This window comes from Cygnus olor, chromosome 16 (assembly GCF_009769625.2).
Source record: "Cygnus olor isolate bCygOlo1 chromosome 16, bCygOlo1.pri.v2, whole genome shotgun sequence".
Lineage (NCBI taxonomy): Eukaryota > Metazoa > Chordata > Aves > Anseriformes > Anatidae > Cygnus > Cygnus olor.
This window is the reverse complement of record NC_049184.1, coordinates 4866007-4887760: the sequence shown is the minus strand read 5'-3', so window position 1 is coordinate 4887760 and position 21754 is coordinate 4866007. Positions and strand designations below refer to the sequence as shown.

The following is a 21754-nucleotide window of genomic DNA, read 5'->3' as shown; positions in this document are numbered from 1 at the left end:
CGAGGGGTATTTTTTCATTCCTAATTGCTGCCACTCGGTTGCAGCAAGAAATGCTGATGTGCCAAAGACAACCAACCGTCGTCGCTGTTCTCAAGGAGCGGGACCACCACGGGGGAGGCGGGGGACGCCCCGAACACCCTCCCTCTGCCTCCCCTGCCCGAGAGCAGCGCGGGGCTGCCGAGAGGCGCCCACCCCCGGGCCCTGCAGGGAGCAGCCTCGGAGAAACCCCGGGGCCGGTCCCGGCTACTTTGGGGCCTGAGAAGCGCACCGGGGCAGGGGGCGAGGGCACGGCCACCCGGCAGCCTGCACCCCGCGGAGCCCCCCTCGGCGTCCCCGCGCCCCGACCCCCCAAGAAGCCCTCCCCGGCCCCTCGCGGGGCGGCTCAGCGGGCAGTCCGGGGCCGCCGCCCCCCCCCCCAAAAAAAAAAAAAAAAAAAAAAAAAAAAAAGCAAAAAAAAAAGCCCCACAGCAGCCGAGCGGCGGCGGCGCGGCGCTGCCCCGACGGGGCGGGCCGGGGGCGGTGCGCGGGGGGGCGCGGAGCGGGCGCGGAGCGGGGCCGGCGGGCGCGGAAGATGGCGGCGGGCAGGCGCGCCCCGCGCAGCGGGCTGCTGGAGCTGCGCGGCCCCGGCGGGCACTGGCTCCGCGTCCTCCTCACCCTGGCCGAGGACTCGTTGGGGGTGAGCCCCGCCGACGGCCCCGGGCCCGGGGAGGCTCCGGCGGCGCAGCTGAACGGCGGCGAAGGGGGCTCCGGCGTGCCCGAGGCGCTCGCCAACATCAGGCGCACGGTGCACGTCGTCAAGCAGGACGTGGGGGGGCTCGGCATCAGTATCAAAGGTGAGGGGGGGGGCCCGCCGCTGCCGTCCTCCGAGCGGGCTGGGGGGTGAGGGGTGAGGGGTCCGGGGAAAGGGGGAGGGAAGGGGGAGGGTCGGGCAGCGTCCGAGCTCAGTCCCCGGGGAGGTGGGGAAGGGCAGGGGGCTGCGTGGGGGGGACACGGGGACATTGGGACAGGGGCTCCGGGAGCGGGGGGGACGCGGGGACACGGGGACAGGGGCTCCGGGAGCAGGTGGGACGTGCACAAAAAGCTGCCCCTTCTGCTGCCGAGTGGAGCGCTTCGCCCGTGCGTCCTCGTCCTCGTCTCCGGCGTGTCCCCATGTCCCCATGTCCCCGTGTCCCCGTGTCCCCCGGTCCCTGTGTCCGAGCGCCGGCCCCTGTGCCCGTCCGCCCCCCGAAGGAAACGCCTGTGACCCCCCCCGAGCCGTCGCGGGTCTGTGGGGTGCTGAGCGGTGCTGGGAGCTGGAGCCCCGGGGGGCGGGGAGCCGGGGGCCCCTTAGAGCCGCTGCCCGCCCTGCACCCGGCTGGCTCTGCCTCAACTTGGGGCTGGAAACTTCTCGGGGCGAGGGTGGCCCTTCTGGCCGCGTCTGGCTTTCACGAGGCTCTGAGCTCTGTTGGAAACTCCGTGCAGGGGGAGCTCAGTCCAGGGGGCTGCCACCACGCGTGGCCGAGGGGGTCGTGGGGCTGCGTGCTGGGGGGCCTGGGGACGGTGGCAGCGTGGCTCTCGCCTCCTGACGTGGCTTCCCCTCCCCGGAGCTTCCAGCTCGCTCCGTAAGCGGGCGCCGCGGGGAGGTTTTGTGCTGTGGGTGTCCCTGTGCGGGGACTGGGTCAAAACCCAGTGCCGCCGGCTGCTTTTTGGGATGCCGGAGCTTGCCAGCCCTTTCGGGAAGCGTAAAATCCCCTTTGCAACAACCCCTTGGCTGCAAAGCTGCCGCTGGCTCTGAGGCTCTCCCAGGAAAGGAGAAACGTTACTTGGTTCAGCTAAAACTTTATTTTTGCAGTGACGTATGTGGAAACCAAGGAGCCGTAATCCAAACTGGGAGCTGCAAAGCGTGACGGCCGCTCGGGCAGCCCTGGCTCTGCGTTACTCTGCCTTAACTGGGGGGGGAGACGGATGCTTTCCTATTCCTATTAAAAAGCAGCCCCCTTCTTGCAGTTTAACCTCGCTTTCCTACAGCCCTGCGGGGATGTGGAGGGGATGATGGAGAAGGCAGCTGAGGGGCTCTGGCAGCCTGGTGCCCCTTGTGCCAACCAGCTCCTGCTGCTCCTGTCCGTGGCCCAGGGGCGAGGTGAGGGGCAGAACCTGAACCAAACCCTTCTGGCCCTAGCACTGTGGCTGGGTCCACACCCCAGCCAGCCTAAGCTTTTTTGCTCAAGTTTCTGGTGTTTCAGGGTCAGGGTGCCATCCTGCTGGAGCCACCGCGGATGCTCCTGGCAGCAGCTCCCCCTTCGTGCACGCAGCCCGGGCGCAGCCGAGGACTCCCTGCTGCGAGGGTGGGCTCAGCAGCTCGGAGCACCCCCACGGGGGCCTCTGACAGCTGATAACCGGAGCCCTCTGCTCCTCGAGCGGCTTGGCAGAAATCTGAGCAAGGAAATGCCTGCGGCAGGGCCGGGAGCAGCCCCGGGGTGATAACGCACCGCTGGGCTATCCCCCTCGGATGAGGGATCCTCCCGGGGAGGCTCCTGGGGACAGGCTGTCCCGGGGGGCGCGGAGCACGTCGGGCACTGCCGCTCCCTGCTTGCCGCCCTGCTGCTGTAGCTGCTGCTCCCGCACCTGCAGGCTGCTCGCATCTCCCCGCGGGTTCAAAAGTTAATGTGCAAATTGATCTCCTCAAGCTGCCGGGAGGCTTGAATAGCATCCTTTTAGGCTGAAGAATGGAAAGCAGCAGGTAAATAGAGCCACTGGGCAGAGGGGAGCAAATACCCAGGTCGGGTCGCTTCTCCCTGGCTCTTTTGCCTCTCCAAACACTCAGCTGCCTGATCCATTTAGATCGCGAAGTCCTCGGAGCAGGGATGGTTGCTCAGCACACACAATTAATAATGCAAATAATGACATGGTTTCCTGCCAAAATTGATGGGGAGACAGCCAAGGTATGTGTTTGCTCCACAAGGAAATCTGCAACCATTCGGAGGTTTTTTGGGAGCAATTATCTTCAGCTGCTGTAAAGCCTCACGGTATGTTGGGTACTGCCGGGGAGAGATGCGGAGGGCAGCGTGGTCGTTGCAGGGCTGGCTGGAACCTGAGCATCCCCGTCTGTACGTCCGTAACCGCTTGGTTTCCCTTCTGTTCAAAGGTGGCCGAGAGAATAAAATGCCCATCTTGATATCCAAGATATTCAAGGGGCTGGCGGCGGATCAGACCGAGGCGCTCTACGTGGGAGATGCCATCCTCTCCGTGAACGGCACCGACCTGTCCGAGGCGACGCACGATGAGGCGGTGCAGGCGTTGAAGAAGACGGGCAAGGAGGTCGTCTTGGAAGGTAGGGGCCGAGGCGGCACCAGGGGGCTCCTGCTTCTGGGCTGCCGATGCCCGTCTCCGCAGAGCTCCTGCACAGCCACGTGCTGGGTGCCCACCCCGAGACACTCTAGGGTGTGCTGGAGCCGTGCAGGGAGCCCGGGGGTGGCACAGCATCTGCATACACATTTGCATACTCTTTTAAATGGGAAACAATATGTGCAGAGTGGCTTATCTGCTCATACGGAGAGCCGGAGGGGTCCCCCCGCGGAGCCGGAGGGATGCGCTGGGTGCCTGGCGGCTGTGTCCCAGCTGCAGGGACCATGGGCGGGCTGCAACGGGAGATTTGGGGCAGGTCTATGGGGCGGGTGACTTTTCTGTCGCACGGCTGCACCCCGAGGTCCTCAGTGCCGGCAGCAGCGGTCAGCTCCGTGTTCTTCCCACGGCTTCCATTTAAATCCACACCCTTGGCCAGAGTGGGGCCGCATGGTTCTGCGGGCTGCCCCAGGTGGTCTTGGAGCCCGAGACACTTTCTTGTGCGGTTTTAGGGCTGCAGGTCCCAAAGGGAGGTTTTCGGCTGGGGGCAGCACTGTGGGCTGTGCCTGGACAAAGAAGAGCTCTGTGTCTTCTGCTGTGAGCAACCTCCGCGGCGCTTTCTTTCCTGCTCCTTCCCCAGATTGTGTCATCTCCAGATTTTCAGTTTTCGCTTTGCTCAGCCCTTTTCTGCTGTGGGTTCCTCCTCTCCTGGGAGCCGCAGAACCACGCTTCAGCCTGAGGAATGTGCTGCTCTGCACAGCTGCTGGGAGCAGATAGGGGGGTTATTTTTTTTTTCTGACCAAAGAGAAATACAAGAGCCTCTTTCTCTGGAAGTCTCTGAAATTCCTCCCCGTGGCCGCTGCACTCAGACCACCCTCTCTCTGTTATTTTCTTTTCATCCTTTACTTTGGCATGGGCTTCCTTTCTGCTGGAGGTTCTGCGGGAGGTGGAGATGGGCTGCCCTTTCTCGAGAGAACAACTTCTCTCCCGGACCAACCTCCTCCTCCTCCTCTTCCTCCTGGGGAGCCGGGTGGGTGCTTCCAGGCCGCCCTGCAGGGAGGCACCTACATTTCTGCAGAAGCCGGGCTTCCTCCTAAACGAAAGCTCCCAGCAGGCACACTTCTGCTGCAGGAGGAGAGCTGGGCTGGCTCCTGCCTTGATGTTTTTGGTTGGTTTGGATTGATGCCATCACCCTCCTGTGGCACGGTGCTGCTCGGGGTGCTGCGGGCAGCTGCTGGTCGTCGCACGTGCGCACGGCATCTCCATCTCCGCTCCCTTCTGAGTGCGGCGGGGCTTGGGGGCAGAGCGCTGCCCTGAAGCCAGAGGGGTGGTGACAGGGGACTCCCCTGCTCCTTTCTCGTCCTTGGGTTTGCTCCAAGGCTCGGTGAAAAGCAGCACAACGACCTTAGCGTCCAGCAGGTGCCTTCTGGTGCCGACTGTGCTCCCTCGCAGAACCCTGTGCCTTGGCTCTGTGCAGGGCTGGCTGTCCCCTGCTGTCCCCTGGCCCTGCAGACAGCTCCGGGCCAGCCCCATGCTGTTTCAGTTAGCTCCAGAAATGTCCCCTGTGTGCCCCAGCCTGGCACAGAGGGTTGGTGACATCTGTGCTGGGACAGCCGGGGACAAGGGCAAGCAGCACAGCGGGGTCCCCGCAGCCCCTGGGCCTCCCCAACTCTTCATTTAGCTCTGACTTCCCTTATGTTTGCCAGAAATACCAAAAAGGAGTCATTCAGCACAGCCAGCACGTGTTTACACCACCTTTCTCCTCCCAGCCAAGCTTGTTCTCAGACCTGGAGCTTTAAGGGCGGTTCACAAAGTGACGTGAAGGAAACGAAGCTCTCGTCTTGCTCTAATTAGGAGAGCGACCGCACGCGGCAGCACCAGGAGAGTTTGCACACTCCTCGTGTGGTCACTGATAGGGGTGATGAATTCTGGTGGAACCCCAAAACGGCCGAGCTGAGCACTGAAACACGTCAGTCCCAGCGCCACAAGTGCCCCACGTGCTGGATCCGGCCCTGCACTGCCAGTCCTGGCCGGGCGCGATGACGTGTGGAAACCTCCCGGCGTGCCCTGCCAGGAGGCCTCTGCATGTGCCAAGCTGCAATCTTCATACTTGCAGGAGTTTGTATTTATATTACATTGTTATTTTGGGGAGAGGCACTCTGCCTGACCTTATTTTTCCCCTCATTAGATTTTTTTTTTTTTTGCTCTGGGTACAAAGCAGTTCTCCAGGACTTGTTTGGCCAAGGGATAGCATGGAAGGTTGTAATTCAGAAAAAATAACTGTTGGATGCCCGGTTCTGGCTGCAGCAGTTGCACAGGGTGGAGATGTGCATGGTGTGAGATGTAAAATAGCCACAACATTCAGCTGGCCCTGGAGAAAATACCACAGGACCAAAGTGGCTGGAGGTTTTGGGGTGGTGGTGACCCGGATTTGTGCGGCGGAGCAGAAATCAGGTGCCCACGGGCACCAAGCATCCTGGCTTTGTGCCTGCCGGAGCTGTGCAGGATTGAACCCGCAAGAGCAAACCCCCCCCCAGCAGCAGCTCCGAGAACCTGCGACTTGGGCGGCTGGGCTCTGCCCTAGGAAGTGCCACACGTGCTCACGTGGCTTAACCACGGCGATGAACCACAGCAGGAGACTTCGGACCCGCCTTAGGATGATGGAGAGGTGGTGAGGGTCCCTGTCCTACCTTCACCTCCCTTCCCCTTCCCCTGGCAGAGTGTGGGTGACCGGCCACGTCTGCCTTGTGATTTCATGTACTGGTTTTGCGCCGTCGGTCCCGGTGTTGTTCCAAGGCAGAGAGGGGCCCGCCGGAGATGGGCTTAGGACCTCATTAGGGCTGGAGCTGGATCCCCAGGACCTCTCTGGAAGCCTTCCAGATGTGATGGCCGCTCCTGCAGCCGGAGCGCTTTGGCTTGCGATGCTGTGCAGGTGCTGCTGGAAGGCTCTCACCTCTTGGGGACAAACAACGAGGCCCTGGCCAGCAGCATAGCTGTGAGCCTCTCCGCCATGCGTCCGTGCTGTGATGTCCACCTTGCAGCAGAGCATGTGGACGGGGCTGTTCTGTCTGCAAGAAATGCCTTGGGGTGGGTGCTAAGATCTTGGGGTCCTGCCCTGAATTTTTTGGGGTGCACCAGGGTCCCCTGACAAGCTTTGCAAACTGTCCTCGGGGCAGGGACAGAGCCAGCTGGCCTGAGGTCACATTTCACATGGGCGCGGTGGCCACGTGCCCATGTTATGGGCTCCGCAGTCGTGTGTGTGCTGGGGTGGGGGTCTCTGGCACAACTCACCCAGGGCACCCCTGGGGCAGGGTCCCCTGCGCCCCGTCCCCTGAGCGGCTCAGTGGAATTTCTCCTGGAGTTAGGCAACATCGCCCACTGCCTAGTTCCCCGTGCCCCTTCCTCCTGCCCTGAGCGGAGGCCATCGGGACGTGTTCCAGCCATGGCACAGCTGATGTCGGTGACGTCCCCTGCCTGCCTGGAGGTGACACGCAGGACAGGTGGTGCGGGAATGCTGGAAGGAATTACCGGGGGTGGCGTCAGGGAGGGAGGGCTTGGAGTGGGGGCAGAGCAGGCAGCGTGTCCCCGTGCCCCAAAGCGCTATCACTGCCACGGCCGGCTCTCGGCATGTGCCGGTGCCCGCAGATGAACGCCCGTCTCTGTGAAATCCAATTAGCTCCCAAGCACACGAATAACGACGGGTCCCGCTGCCAAGATTGCTGGCCCAGGGCAGCCTCCAGCGCAGCTCGCATGCCTGCGGGAGCGCGGCGGCTATTTATACCGGGAGGCACGGGGCTGCCACGGGGTGACCGACCCACGTGCGGCAGCGGCATCGCAGCCCTTTATAGCGGCGGCTCAGCCGGGCTGGGGCTCAGCACTGCCACTGGGGTGAGACAAGGTGATGGGGCTGTGTCCCCCCATGGGGCACGTCCCCTCATGCCCTGGGGCTTTGCCTCTCCCCGTGGTGCCCCCGCTGCAGCTCGCACGCTGGATTTGGGGATTTTGAGGTTTAGGAGCCCTCGCTCTGGCTTTGCTGCTGCAATGGAGCTGGTCCACCAGTGTGCCACCTATGACAGTCAGCTGCAAAGCCTGGGGTGAAACCAGCTGTGACGATCTGGGACGTGGCAGCAGGCACGTGTCTGTCCCCTGGTCCTTTCCCAAGGGCCACCCAAGGAAAGCCCTTCCCCAGAGCCATCAGCCAGCCCCACAGCACACAGGGCATCACCGTGCCCAACCAAAGCATTTCTGCCCGTGCTTTGGATCAGCCTTGGGAGCCACTGACCCAGTTTTCCAGCTGTGCCTGTGGGGCCCCATCAATTTGCTGTAACTTTCATCTCCCCCTCTCTTAAACCTCCGGAGCTGGGCTGTGGTACAGCGGCTCTGATGTTTGACTCTGACTCGCTGGGCACTTAAAGATGATTTCTCGTCCCTGGTTTCTAACTCACCAGTCAGGGTTATGTGAGCTGTGCACACGCAGTTCGAGGCTTTTCCTGGGTCCAAGCCATGGTATTTGAGAGCTATTACTGCTTTGTTCCCACTTGGCCGCGGGACCGGCTGTACCAGCACAATTTGGACTGTGTAATTTTGGCCTGGGCTTCCTGCCCGTTCCCCACCCCGCGCCTCCATGTGCTGCCCTGGCAAACAGGGTCCAGGCTGGAATTGGATCTGTGACCTGAGCCACGTTAAAAAAAAAAAAAAAAAAAAGAGGGAAAGAGGGGAAAAGGCTTTTTTTAGCCCAGCTCAGCTCACCAGAGCAGTTGGCAGCATGCCCCATGCACTGGCGTGGGGTGACTGCAGGGGACCCAGAGCAGCACCCATGGGTGGTGGATCCAGGGGGAGGGGGGAAATGATGGAGGAGGCACGAGGGGTTTCAGCAGTGTGGGTGGGTGCTGGTGGGCAGGATGTGGCCGCCACGCCATGCTCTCACTGGGCGCTACCTCTCTTCCAGTGAAGTATATGAAGGAGATCTCACCCTACTTCAAGAACTCGGCAGCGGGGGCGACGGTCAGCTGGGACCCCTCTCCCTCTGGCCAGCAGAAGCGGTCGTCCCCCGTCCTGCCACCCCGCGAGAGCCGGACCGTCCCGCTGAAGATGTGCTACGTGTCCCGCAAGTGCCTCCCCGCTGACCCGGAGCACAGGTCAGGGTGATGCCACCACCACCGTGCCGGCCACCGCTCGGGGTGCCCCATGGAGGGCCGGTGGGGACCCAGTGGGGCCGTGTCCCTGCAGGTACCTCGAGGTGTGCTCGGCGGATGGGCGCGTGGCTCTCTTCCTGCGGGCAAAGGACGAGGCCACGGCGCAGTCGTGGCTCGGGGCCATCCAGGGCGCAGCGAGTGCGCTGCTGCCGCGGGTGAAGGAGGAGTTGCGGGCACAGCTGGTGGGTGCTGGCACGGCGGGCGGCAGGGACGTCAGGCACGTGGGCTGGCTGACCGAGCAGGTACCCCCATGTCCCCTCCACCCCTGCCACCTGCTGCCGAGGGGTCCCTGGCCAGCCCTGACCGCGGCTCCTTGCAGCTCCCCGGTGCCGGCACCAGGAACCTGCTGGCCATCCTCACCGAGAAGGAGCTGCTCCTGTACGGCAGCCTGCCGCAGAGCCGCGATGCCCTGGGCAAGCCTGTGCACAGCTACCCACTCATTGCCACCAGGTAGGGTCCTGCGTGTGTCCCCGGGGTGGTGGCGGTGTCCTCAGGATGGTGTCCCCAGGGATGGTGGCGGTGTCCCCAGGGATGGTGGCAGTGTCCCAGGGCTGGCAGTTGTGGCCAAAGATAGTGATGATGTCCCCAGGGATGGTAGCAGTGTCCCCAGGGATGGTGGCGGTGTCACAGGGATGGCGGTTGTGGCCGAGGATAATGGTGTCCTGGGATAGTGGTGGCATTCAGGGGTGTTGGCAGGGCCGCAGAGTTGGTGGTAGTGTCCCACAGTAGTGGTGGAGCCTGGGGGACGGTGGCAGAGCCCCAAGGACAGTGACAGACCTCGGGGGATGGTGGCAGTGTCCTGGGGGTGGTGGCAGTGCCCTGGGGGTAGTGGCGGGCACCCTAGGACTTGGTGGCAGAACCTGGGAGGTGGTGGCAGCGTCTGGGGGTAGTGTCAGGGCCGTGGGGACAGGGGCGGTGCCCGGGGTCGGTGGCACAGCTCGGGGGTGGCGGTGCCCGCGGCCTGTTGTGGCGGCGCCCGGGGGGCGGCACAAGATGGCCGGGCCCATCGGCGGGGCTGCGGCGCCCCCTGGCGGCCCGCGGCGGGGCTGAGCGCCGCCGTGCCGCAGGCTGGTGCACTCGGGCCCGGCCAAGGGCTCGGCGCTGTACGAGGCCGAGCTGGCGTTCGCCCTGCGTGCCGGCACCCGGCTGGGAGTGCAGAGCCACCTCTTCAGCCTGGAGAGCCCCCGCGACCTGGCGCTCTGGACCCGCTTGCTGGTGGACGGCACCCACGGAGCCGCCGAGCTCGCCCAGGAGGTGTCCGCAGGTCAGCGGGGTCCCGCGGGGGGCGCGGGGCCGGGGGTGGCGGGGTCCCGCGCCCGTCCCTGAGCCCGTCCCTGTCCCCAGCCTGCACCTGGAAGGGGCAGGACTGCACCCTCTCCATCCACATCGACAAGGGCTTCACCATCTCCACCATGGAGCCGGGGCTCAGCAAGACCATCCTGCTCCAGCAGCCCTTCGAGAAGCTGCAGATGTCCTCCGACGACGGCACCAAGATGCTCTACTTGGACTTTGGCGGCCCAGAGGGCGAGATTGTGAGTTGGCGTCACCCTCGCTTCCCCCTGGCTCCCACCGGCCCGGGAGGAGAGGTGGAGCGGGGCGCCCGCCCCGTGCATGGTACCTGCCCCGTGCATGGCACCCACCCGCTGTCTGTTGTACAGCCCTTCCCATTGCAAATGTCCCTCTGCTCCTTTCTTGCAGCAATTGGACCTCCACTCCTGCCCCAAAACCATCGTCTTCATCATCCACTCCTTCCTCTCGGCCAAGGTGACCCGTCTGGGGCTGCTGGCGTGAAGACGGAGCGGGGCCCCAGCCCCCGTCACATCTATGCACCTCCCTCCAGGCCAAGTCCAGCCCGAAGCCATCCGGACAGGACACAAGTCCCCGAGGGGTCACGCTACCCTCCCCGGGGCGCTGGGGACAGCAGTGCGGTGATGTCCCTCTTGGATGGCAGCACCAGGACGTCTGCGGTGCCCCCTTCCCCTCCCTGCTCCCACCACGATGCTCGGCTGGAGGAGCCCCCGTGGGAGCCGCACAGTCACTCGAGTGCCTTGTGAGATGATATTTTCTGTACAATGAACCCGTTTGTATGGATGTTTTATATTTATATCGCCCCCGTTACAAGTGCCGATGGGGCAGCTCTCATCCACCCGCTTTGAACCCCAGGAGAAACCCTCAGGTTCTCCAGCGCGAGGACGTGTGTCTGTCTGTCCCCCGGGCATGCGTCTCGGAAAGAGGGCTGCAGACCGGGGTCAGCTCCGTGTTGCTGGATAGATGGGAACTGCAGATCAGCTCTTATTTGCCAAATTTTTCGGTATCGCAGCGTACTATAGGAACCACTTCTCTTTGGGATGGTCACACGGTTCGTGTTACTTTGCCAACTCCTGCATCATTTTATTTCTTGGTTTGGGGGGGAGGGACATCAGGTGGCCGGTGGGAAACAACTTGTTTTATGAACCAAAAAATTCTGCATGAAAATGCCTCTTTTTTTTTTTTTTTTTTTTTCTTTCTGTTTTCGGTCAAATAAACATTGCAGCTCACACCCAGCAGGAGCTGAGGGTCTCCTGGTTTTGCTTGACGTGGAAAATCCGTGGGTGCTGCCTGGGCTGTGCCTCAGGTATTTGCTGCCAGGCAACGAAGCACAGTGCAGGGTTTGCCTTGGGATGCCGCTGCGTTGGAGGTGCTGGTTTTGGGGTGTGGGGGACCCTCTGGGGAGGTTCACGATGCGACAAGTGGGATTTGCTGATGAGTTTCTAAGGGGTCTCAGTGCAGGGCTCTCAGTGCAGCATCCACACATGGGGACAGGAAAGGGCCACGCTCACATCACTGAAGTGACAAATTCTGTGTTAGTCTTTTCCTTTTGTCCTGGCCCTGTACATGTGCGTGGGGGAGACTGGGGTCTCCTAGCAGAGCTCCTAACACTCAGACTGAATATTAGCAACTAATTAGCAGCAAATATCCTTTTTTTAATGATAGCTCATGCATCCTGTTATTCTGTGCTAACGTGGCGTGGCTCAGGGTAGTGGGGTGCATCAGTGGTGTCGCTGGTCTTGGAGAAATGAAATCCCCACATCTGTGGGGGGCAGTGCTGCTCCTTGAGTGCTTATTGCGTGGGGTAGCACCGGCAGGTGAGATTGCAGGGTGTCTGCTTTGAGAAGAGCCACGGAAGTTAATGATTTGCCTAATGAAGATGAGCTGGTCCCTTGCAAAGGGGACCCCGATGCTGTTGCAGCCTTTGGGATGCATGGGAAAAAAATAAGCTGAATAAAAAAAAAGGGGTGAGTGTTAGCAGTCGAAACGCAAAACTTCCGAGGAAGTGAGGTGCATGAGATCTGAGCAGGAAGAAAGCAGAGGAACATCTTACGTGGTGTAAAAAATAGGTCTGATGGGGCACGTAAGCACTGCGCTGCTCTGTCTTGGTGGGACGGGGGGCAGGAGAGGAGGGGGCCCGCTTCGTGCCCTTGCAGGGAGCCCCGTGGCTGCTGGCACTCACTGTCCACAAACCCAGCTTCTTACTGCACACCACTGTCAGATTTCCAGGTCTTGCAAAATGGATTTGCAGAAAAAAAAGAAAGGAAAAAAAATCCAACATGTTACTAACTGCTAAATCAATACAACAAGTAATTTAGAAACAGATGGTGTATTTTTCTATGATGAAAAGCATGTCTGCACAAGGAAAAATGTTATTACTGCAATTTACCTTCCTCTTCCTGCCCTACAGCCATTACTCTTTGGGGTTCATTCCAATAAAACAGGGAATCACTCCCAGTCCCAAGCAGATCTCCTATTAATCTCATAGACTACAAACTGCCATCCTGCTCCATCGCTGGGCAGTGGAAAAAATGGTTCAGTTTGGACCTGGAGCTTTATTTTCTTGGATTTTTTCACATTCAGTGCTGGTGACGGAGCGGTGAGTTTTTTCCCTGGATATTTTTTGGTGGGGTCTCCCAGTGTCTGCCCTTGGAGGTTGGATCCTGTGAGTCTCTCCGAGCCTGGGTACCCGAGGTGCTTCAGGTTTGGGGTGAGGCCAGCCCCATGCTCGTGGCCAGGATCATCACATCGCGGACAGTGGGCTGGAGTCCAGGGGGGAACTCTGCGTTTTAGCACCATGGCTGCTCCTCTGGTGCATGGGGCTGGGAATTTGGCTTCCAGCTGAGCCAAGGCTAGAAAAAAAAGGGAAATCCCACATCTGCTGGAGCTCCTCATCCTGCTCTTACTGCTGCTTCCCACACAGCATCAGCCAAGAATCCCCCCCAGCTCTTCCTGGCTGCCAAAAGTATCTATTTCCTAAAACTCCTAATTTTCCTAAAATTCCTAATTCTCACCATCTTGGATCCTGCACTGTCAATCCTTATGGTGAGCTTGGCCAAGCTCTGGTTTGGTTTCTCTTGGCACGCTCGTGGCACGTTATGATGCCAGCAGCCCGACCGAGTTACTCAGATGACAGCTCTCTGCTCTGCGGGCTTGATGGAAATGTCCAGGGATGTTCAGATGTGTGGGCATGTCATCTCCCTGGGGATGCCGTGGCTTGTATTCCCCAGGGAGGAACAACAGCTCACAGGGGTTTTGTTCTTCCAGGTGCTTTCACGGCACGAGAACTAATATTTTTGAAAGTGGCTTTAAAATAAATGCAATGAACTCAGCTTGTGGAGCTGGCATGCTTTTAATGGGCTGAGATAAAAAGCAGATTTGTGAAGCTAAGTCGGCTTGGTGCAGCCGAGGCTTCATCTGGCCACCAGGACTTGAAGAGCGCAGGTAAAGGGGGTTTTGAAGGCGCTGTGAGTGCTGGGGAAACGGATGGCAAATGGGAAGGAAGGAGGTTCCCGGCTTCCTTCCCGCTCCTGCCTGTACTTTTCATTAGTCAGCTCTGACCTTTTAGCGCCGTAATCAAACAAGACAACCTAACACTTAAATCTGAGCGTTTAGCGCTGACATTTACAATTGGTTCTCACGTTAGAGAGGCCAAATGAAAATTTCCTAACAGACAGCATGCTGCAGGGAACGGGAATCAAATAATTCATTTGCCGAATAACACACGCGCCGGCCCCCATCAGCTGTCTGCCGGGGCCTGCATCGCATTGCGTGGTATTTGTACTGGAGCACTTGTCATTAAAAAGTCAATATTCATCTGGAGCCGGCAATCCCAGAGCCAGCGCCTGTGCTGGGTGCAGAGAAACTGGATTTGGCATTTGATGGATGTGAGCGCAGGTGATCCTCCCCAGCGGGGAAGTTACATTAAATGTTAAGGAGCCAAGTCAGTAATGAGGATGTTTTCTCTTGGTCAGCCTCAGCTGCATCCTTGCCTGAAAACCGAGCACGGGGCATGCTCCTGGGTGCCCCCGGGTGCTCCTGCTCCGCGCCCCCATACGCAGCCTGGGCAGGGGTGGGCTCCGCAGCCCGTCACCAGGCGGAACCAGGCTCTCTGAGGATGCTGAGGCCAGGACGTGGGACATCCAAACCGCTCCTTACTGCCACGTTAGCCCAGCATCGCTCGGGGTGTGGCTTTTCCGTAGTGCCAACAGCGTGCTGCTGCCGGAGGCTGTCACCTGAGGACTTTGCAGGAGGACAAGGAGCAGCATCTGTTTGTGCAACCACTTGACGTCCAACAGCATCTCCTGGTGTGGCTGCACGCAGAAATATTTTGCTTGGAGGAATAAGGGTGCTGCCCGCACGATGTCTGTGCAGCCTTCAGTTGCTGCTCTGCTGTTAGTTTCCACTGGTGACCTGAGGACATGGGTGGGGGACACGGCCCCAGACCTGCAGGGGCCTCAGCTTGGCACCACATAATTCCTGCTTTGGATTGTGCCCACCGGGCTGCCACTTCCTCAGGCTTTCCTCTTCCTTTCATTCCTTATGGAAAACCTGTTTTCTCTGCGTGCCCACGCTGTGCCTGTCTGCCGGGGGTGTGCCGGTGTCCCCTCCTGGCCCACTGTGTGACATCTCTGTGGCAACATGGTGCAATACAAAATTGCCCGGCTCGAGCGAGGTGTGAGCAGCCCTTTGCCCCTTCCACGTGAGAGGTACGTCACGCTGCGCTGAAACCACGCTCGGAGGCACAGCGACCTCAAGAAGATCTCCATCGAGCACTGCGGGGCCCATGGGAGGCAGCCTCGGGTTAACGGCCTTGTGCAGGCCTGTCCTGGCCCCTCGCTTGTGCGGGAGCCGACAGCAACACCGCGGGTACAAACAGGCCCGATCCCATCCCATCGTGATGACATGAAAGGAAGCAAGCCCACCCGTGACACCTCTGTCCTCCTCCTCGCCCCAGAACGAAGCAGCTGGTATGGATGCTGTCATTAAAAGAAGGGGGGGAAAAATCATCAAAAAGCCAAGGAAATCCAGGCGTTTTCATCCCAGCTCTGCCACTCAGCTGCTTTGGGCCCACTCTGTGCCTCAGCTTCCCCCTCTGTGAAATGGGAATATTCCTGCTCCTCCCCAGCCTGCGCTGGCAGCTGAGCGATCCTGCATCACCAGGGCCCCAAGGTGCGACGTGTCTTGGAAAAGTCCCTGTAATTGTCTACGTGTGATACCTTTGTAAATTTTACGGCACTCGCCTGCCAGGAAATGCTGGAGGTAGAAGCTGGATTGATTTCTATCTGTCTGTCTGTCTATCTATCTATCTATCTATCTATCTCCATTGAATATATCCATTTAATTTCTCACTCTGTGTTCTAAAATAGATTAGGATTCAAGAGGCTCAGGAGCTGAGGACAGCTGAGACGACAACCAGAAGATAGAGGTTTGTTCTACAGCAAGAGTATGAAAACCACATAAAATTGGAATTCGTTTTATAATGCTTATTCGGGAGTCCTGAAGCCAGGAATGGGATTTAATGTATAATGCGAAGAGATACAGATGAGCCCCTTTCGGAGTTTCCATGTTTTTGTTATACTATATATTAGCAATGCTGCACGGTAGATTCTGCCCCCCCAAATTTCCTTCTGAAAGCAGAAGCTGATTTCTGAAGGCTTTACCGTAGTGGTGACACATCCGTATGCAATATAAATGACCTGTTGTTTCAGATGATGATAATGGGAATAAATACCAAATTAAAAAAGAATCAAACCCCGTAGATCAGGAAAAATAACAGAATTTCAAACACCCAGAAAGCTCTTGCTCTAGGAAAGGGCACGTAACCATGGCAACAGGAGCCCTCACTGTCACGATAATAAAAAAATATATTATTCTAGGAGAGCTCTTAAAAGGGAAATATACATTTCACTGAGGTGGATGATGAAATATTGGGCATCGGAGTGAAGAATGAGACAGAGGAGCCCGCAAAGTAATCCTGGCCGTTCTTCAGCCCGCGGCAGATGGGGAGAGGTGATGTGGGAGCTCGGGGGCTGCGGGGAGCAGCCCTGGGATGGGAGCTGGGGAGCGGGGACAGTGTCCTCCCCTCTGTGGGACAGCCCCGAGACCCTGCAGAGGGGTCGTGCTGAGCCCCCCTGTGCTGCGGAGCTGGCGGGAGGATGGGGAAGCAGCCCATGGCCCTATCCAGGACTCTGCAGCCTCCTGTGCAAATGACCCCGCTGAGGACATCCATCCCAGCGTGCAACCCCAGAACCATGTAAATCTGTTGGCAAAAGCTGGAAATTATGGGGCCGTGCAGCTTGCAGCAGCAGAGAGCATCCCTGCGGCATCGCGGCGTGCCCAGCATCCCGCCATGAGGCTGCACAGGGCATGTGCTGGCCAGCTGCAAGCTGCAGGAGCGCTTTGCAAAGACTTTGCCTTTTTTTGTAAAGAGAAAAGAGCCGTGGAGAACTGACATCTTGGCTGAGCTTCTCCTGGTTTGGGATTTTGCAAAGAGGCCTGAAGACTGGTCTTGGAGAGTCACTGTTTTATCAGCGGTTAAAAGGGACGTGCTGAGATTTGCAGAACACTTTGAAGAAAGGTAGGGGTACGAAAAGTATACTTTCCCTCATGGGAAGTTGTACTGGGCTTACATGGTAAGGTAAGGCAGCAGGGGGGCTGCGGGGGTGGCCTACATGAGCAGAGCCCAGCAGCTGCCCCTTGTTAGAGGAGAGCCTAGAGGAGGTCTCCAGCTGCTCCAAAAGGGACCTGCTGCTGGCCAAAGTGAGCAATGCTGCTGCACCTCTGGAGAGCACAGTGAAGAAAGGAAAAAAAAATAATGCTGTGCAACAGCAAGAGAGAGGAGCGAGGAAATGCAGAGAGACCCAGCCCTGCAGCCACCAAGGTCAGTGCAGAAGGAGGGCAGGAGGTGCTCCAGGTGCCAGGACAGAAGAAGAGGCCCCTGGTGGAGCAGGCTGTCCCCCTGCAGCCCATGGGTCCCACATGGAGCAGATCTCCACGCTGCAGCCCGTGAAGAGGAGCCCACGCAGGAGCCGGAGGTCTGGGAGGAGCTGCCGCCCGTGGGGGACCCGTGCTGGAGCAGTTTGCTCCTGGGGGATGGACCCCGTGGTACGGAGCCGTGTGGGAGCAGTTCCTGAAGAGCTGCTGCCTGTGGGCAGCCCACATGGGATCAGTTCGGGAAGGACGGCATCCCGTGGGAGGGACCCCACGGGGAGCAGGGGCAGAGACGGACCGAGAAGAAGAAGGAGCGGTGGAGACAAAGTGTCAGGGACTGACCGCAGCCCCCATTGCCCATTCCTCTGTGCCACTCAGAGGGAGGACGTAGAAGAGGGTGGATGGGAGGAAGGCGTTTTTAGCTTGCTTTGAGTTCTCACTGCTCTGGTCTGCTACCAACAGGCAATACGTTACGTTAATCTCCCTGTGCTGAGTCTGTTTTGCCCCTGATGGTAACTGGTGAGCGATCTCCTTGTCCTTATCTCAATCCCTGAGCTTTTTTTCATCTTATTTTCTCCCCTGTCCTTCTGAGGAGGGGTAGTGTGGTGGCGCTGAGCTACTACTGCACAAAACCAGCACAGAAATGCCTGGGATTTGGGTTGAACAGCACAGTGAGGGAGTCCCCACATCAGCATCCCCATGGGCAGCACCCTGCGCCCTCCCCCCAGGCAGAGGCCCCTGTGGGCACTGTGCTGCTCCGGCTGAGACCCCACATCCCCCCTGCCCCTGCCCCTGGCCCTGGCCCTGCCACGCAAGGGACATCTGGTGTGTGTCCTGGTGGCTGTGGGACCAACCATGGAGGAGCAGATCCCCTGGCAAGGGGTGGGACCTGGGGGCTGCTCCACAGTGTGGGGCTATTGCGTGGCTCTCTCTGGGTTTTGGGGAGTTTGCTCGGGGGCATCTTTGGGTCCTGCCTGTGGGGAGCACCGAGAGGTAGGGTAAAAACACCCCCCTGATGCCCTGCTCAAACCCTGCTCATGGGCACAGGCTGCAGCACAGAGAGGGGAAGCTGGCCCAGGAATGAAGGGAAAAAGGGGAAAATTGACCCCAAAATGTACAGGCAAGTTGGAGTGGTCCTCTGCCAGGCTGGTGTGGGAGCTCAGTGATGTCTCCAAGCCCCCAGGCTGAGTCCTCTTGTCTGAGCGGCCCAGATGGCAGCTGGATAGGGGTGCTCCTGCTTTTGGTCCTCCCCACCCAGGCTGCTTGGACAGGCAGGGCTCTGCTTGGCTTGATGCTGATTGCAGCACAGTGGAGGCACCCAGCTGACACCGACACTCGGTGCTTTAGGAGCAGGTCAGAGGCGGCTGACCCAGGGTCTTCTGAGCCCTTCCCCTGGGAGATGGAGCATGCTCTTACCCCGCCAAAGCTGGTGCTAACCCCCCGTGTCCCTCCTGCCACAGGTAAGGGAGCTGCTCCGATGAGTTCAGGGACAAAACAGGAGTTTGTTGGGAGTTCCTGGTGAAACCCAGCAGCCGGGGCTCTGGGGCAGAGGACCCATGGGGACCTCCGTGGTGGTTACGTGCACAACCACATCCCTGTTGTTGGAAAGCACACTTGGTGTCTTCCACCTGGCCCCGTGGCTGGACAGTTTTCTGATTGCCTGTGTCACACACCTCGACCTCTCTGCAGCATCAGTAGAGACAAGGTCTCTGTCCGCAGTGGAGCTGTGCCTGGGAAGAACATGCAGGTTCCTGTGGGTTCAAGCCCCCAGACCTTCATCCCGCTGCCGAGCTGGGGCTTTGCTCTTGGTGCCACCAAGCTGGTCCCTGTGAGTGCATTTCAGCACCCCCATCTCCTACAGGCTGTTTCAGCAGCTTTTCCCTTCCCTCCCAGCCCTGCACTTTTCTCCCTATTATTTTGACCTCTTACAGGGGGTTGTAAAAGCGGCCCCGAACCTGCCCGAACAGAAAGCTGGGAGCTGGGCACACGGCAGCAGCAGGACGTGGTGGCTCAGGGCAGGTTGGACCCCCAGGCGCCACCACCGTTGCAGGGACCTTTGGGGTCTTGCTGGGACCGGAGCTGCTCCGTGGCTCAGATCCGGACCCCTGGCTCCGGAGAGCTGCGGGGAACGGGACTGCAGAGGAGGAGAGGGCTGGGAAGCACCACGCGACGCACCGCGGGCTTCGCGCACACCACTGGCACGAAGCCCCTCGCAGGGGCTATTTTGGGGCTAGGAAGGGACAACTTCGGCTTCCCTTCAGGCCGTGCTGGGGCTGCAGGAGAGCGCAGGCCCGGGCCGCGGCCGCTTTTCCCCGGGCGCTGCAGGGGGAGCTCGCGCCGTGCCGCAGCGCTGCCCCGCAGCCGCCGCAGCGGCACCTCCTCGCTCGCCGCTCTCCGTCGCCTTTTCGGCACAGCAGGAGGCCTTGGGAACGAGTCCCGGTTGCTTTCCTCGCACTTGGCTTCCAGGCCGACGGAGGAGAAGTTGAGGGCGGCGACAGCTCCCTGCTTGCGGTGCCCGCTGCGCAGCGGCCGCAGGGCGCTCCTCGGGGGCTGTGCAGCTGCAGCACGCGCGGTGCTCTGCGGGCGGTCAGCAGGAACAAGCCCCTTCCCCAAAGATGCTCATGCACTGTCTGAACCAGGAGAAGAGATGCCTTTGCCTAGCAGGTGCAGCGTTTTCTCCTGAAATGAGAGCAATCGGCGATCTTTGGGCTCATTCAGCTTGTGCATCTCTGGTACAAACCTAAACCAACTCCCCTGATTTTCCAGTTTCTTGCGCTCCTTTCCACCTGCAGCATTTGGCCTTTTGAGCTCAGTTTGCTGGTGCCTATGAAATAGCCCAAGCCATGGGCCAGCCTGTATGGGATGCTTTTCCACCTGGCCCCAGCAAAAGCTTCCCAGTGGACCAGCAGAGGGTGGAGGTGGCAGCAGCGATTGCGGTGCCCCAAGGGGTCCAGGAACCAGTCTAGATCTCAGGGTGCTGCTGGGGAATCTCATGGTATCTAACAAGGACGGAGACTCTTCTCAGCAAATTTTCTCTTCTAGTGACCTGAGAAGGTTAACTAGGATCAACCGTGTGTGTAGGGAGAGGCGGACAGCCCCCAGGATACTGTGTTTGGGCTGGGGCAAGCAGATTACATGCAGCCCCACACACCCCTCAGCCTCTCAGCAACCCCCGTGATGGGAACCATGCTACAGAGCACGTTGATGTGCTGGGAATAGCCAGCTCCGGTGTGCAAGCCCTCCCCAGGAAGGAGGATCTGCCCAGCTCTAACTCTAGGCTTTGCTCCGGATAGCACAAAGTGAGCACCCAGCTCCTGGCAGGCTCGCGGCATCAGCTCCGATCTCTGGTACAAACCCCAGAGACACAGCTGAGCAGGGAGGTTACACGTGTGCAGGCTTATTGGGGGGTTTTCCACTGCTTGCTCTGGGAGGCAAGTGAAAAGAAATTACGGAATTAGTAGTTACTTGTCTGTCAGAGACACTTTTTGGTCTTTTATCTATTCCTCATAGGTGCTATTCTCACATAAATACGAGGACTGTATGTACTTAGGAACATAATGCTGGTTTGGGATGCATCGAAGAGAGATAAAGGACATTGGATAAATTGGAGGTAATTTAGCTTTTATATATACACAAATATAGATGTACGCATCATTACCATTTTATTTATGCGTGTGTGTTTACACATACAGATCTTATATTTACATATTTATAGAAATGCTAAATGATATATAGAAATACCATCAGAGACAGCTCCCAGATGAAAGAAACACTATGAGCTAATGAACGTAAAAAAGAAGAAAACAAATATAAAATAGTGATAAACCAGCAGCCTCACCCTTTTCTTCTGTTACTAGAAGTAAATTACATTGCTGAACAAATACGTTTTACTCCACAGTCTGCTGTAGCAAAGGCGGTCAGAAAGAGCCTTCCTTCTTCAGCTTGCTGGTTTTCCACTTTTTCAAGCAAAAAAAAAAAAAAAAAAAAAAAAAAAAGCATTGCAGTGAAATTTCACACCTTTTCTGAGATGATATTTCAGGTTCTTTCGCCTTTTTTTTTTTTTTTTTCCTCCTTGGTGTTTCTAAACTGAATTGAACATGAGCTTTACATGCTGGATATTCCCCTGAAAAGCAAGCTCCTCCACCCAGCCTGGACCCCTACCCTAAATTTTTGTTTTCCTTGGCAAAATAACTGTGCTTGCTCTGTGCAAGTGAAACTCTCCCAGTGTCATTCAGGCACTGTTTTTGTTTTTTTTTTTTTTGGAGTAGCTGCACTTGAGACAATGTGAGACAGTATTTGGACACAAAAATGCCACCAGAAGAGCAGCAGCCCAGCCTTGGCGGGGCTGCTTGTGCCCCGTCTGCAGCAGATGGCTACCTCTCAGCTCCCTTTGAATTGCTTTCAGTGCATTACTCGGTTTTCAATTTCATCCCCTTTCCTATGAACAACCTCAGCTTTATGTTTCCCTTTTAAGCTGATTGAAATAAAGTATTTGAACAAATGTCATGGGCACTTAGAAAAATCTCTTCTCTGTTTACTCTCCAGTGCTTTCGTTCTGTCCACCTCCTGCAGTACCAGCTCTTAAAGCCTTGAGTGCTGTCTGTCTAAATTAATGCATCTTGTAGGCAGGATACTATACTATACAAATTAATTATTTTTTTTGTATATTGGAAATATGCCTTTATTAAATCTCTGTTCATGTTTCTCTGATGGTTGAATAGGTGAGCTTCTTTACAAACCATCAGCAAAGAGATGGTGGCTCCTTGAGATCCATTAGGAACATACCTCTGGCAGTGCATTATCCATCCAACAATATTCATATTCTGTACAGAAAATAAGCCCCAAAGAAGAAGTTTTGAGTTCTTCCAAACTCCTTTCTAAACATCTGCCATCATGTGCATGACTCGTGGAGCCCCAGGTGGGCAAATCCCTGGGTGGGTTTCCACTCCAGGGGCCGTGTGGCCCCTGGCACCCTGTTCCCTGAAGAGATGCGACAG

General features: G+C 58.2%; 1 protein-coding gene across 4 annotated transcripts; it reads left to right on the top strand.

Moving 5' to 3' along the window:
* Positions 1-530: 530 nt before the first annotated feature.
* On the top strand, positions 531-11059 carry SNTA1 (syntrophin alpha 1). 4 transcript variants are annotated; one of them, XM_040575944.1, is made up of 8 exons: positions 534-833; positions 3125-3310; positions 8270-8459; positions 8551-8758; positions 8836-8966; positions 9689-9780; positions 9861-10048; positions 10215-11059. In XM_040575944.1, exons 1-8 carry the CDS (start codon positions 572-574, stop codon positions 10305-10307), a joined length of 1350 nt encoding a protein of 449 aa, XP_040431878.1. In that variant the 5' UTR covers positions 534-571; the 3' UTR covers positions 10308-11059. The 4 variants fall into 4 exon arrangements, with proteins under 4 accessions (XP_040431879.1, XP_040431878.1, XP_040431875.1 ...); XM_040575942.1 differs by having other exon boundaries at positions 536-833; positions 9584-9780; XM_040575941.1 differs by lacking the exon at positions 9689-9780 and having other exon boundaries at positions 535-833.
* The last annotated feature ends 10695 nt before the right edge of the window (positions 11060-21754 follow it).

Excerpts from the sequence above, each read along its gene's own strand:
- SNTA1 (XM_040575941.1), top strand. The coding sequence starts at position 572 with ATGGCGGCGGGCAGGCGCGCCCCGCGCAGCGGGCTGCTGGAGCTGCGC. Across the intron at positions 834-3,124 it reads GCTCGGCATCAGTATCAAAG|GTGGCCGAGAGAATAAAATG; the intron begins GTGAGGGGGGGG and ends TTCTGTTCAAAG. Across the intron at positions 8,967-9,860 it reads TACCCACTCATTGCCACCAG|CCTGCACCTGGAAGGGGCAG; the intron begins GTAGGGTCCTGC and ends CCCTGTCCCCAG.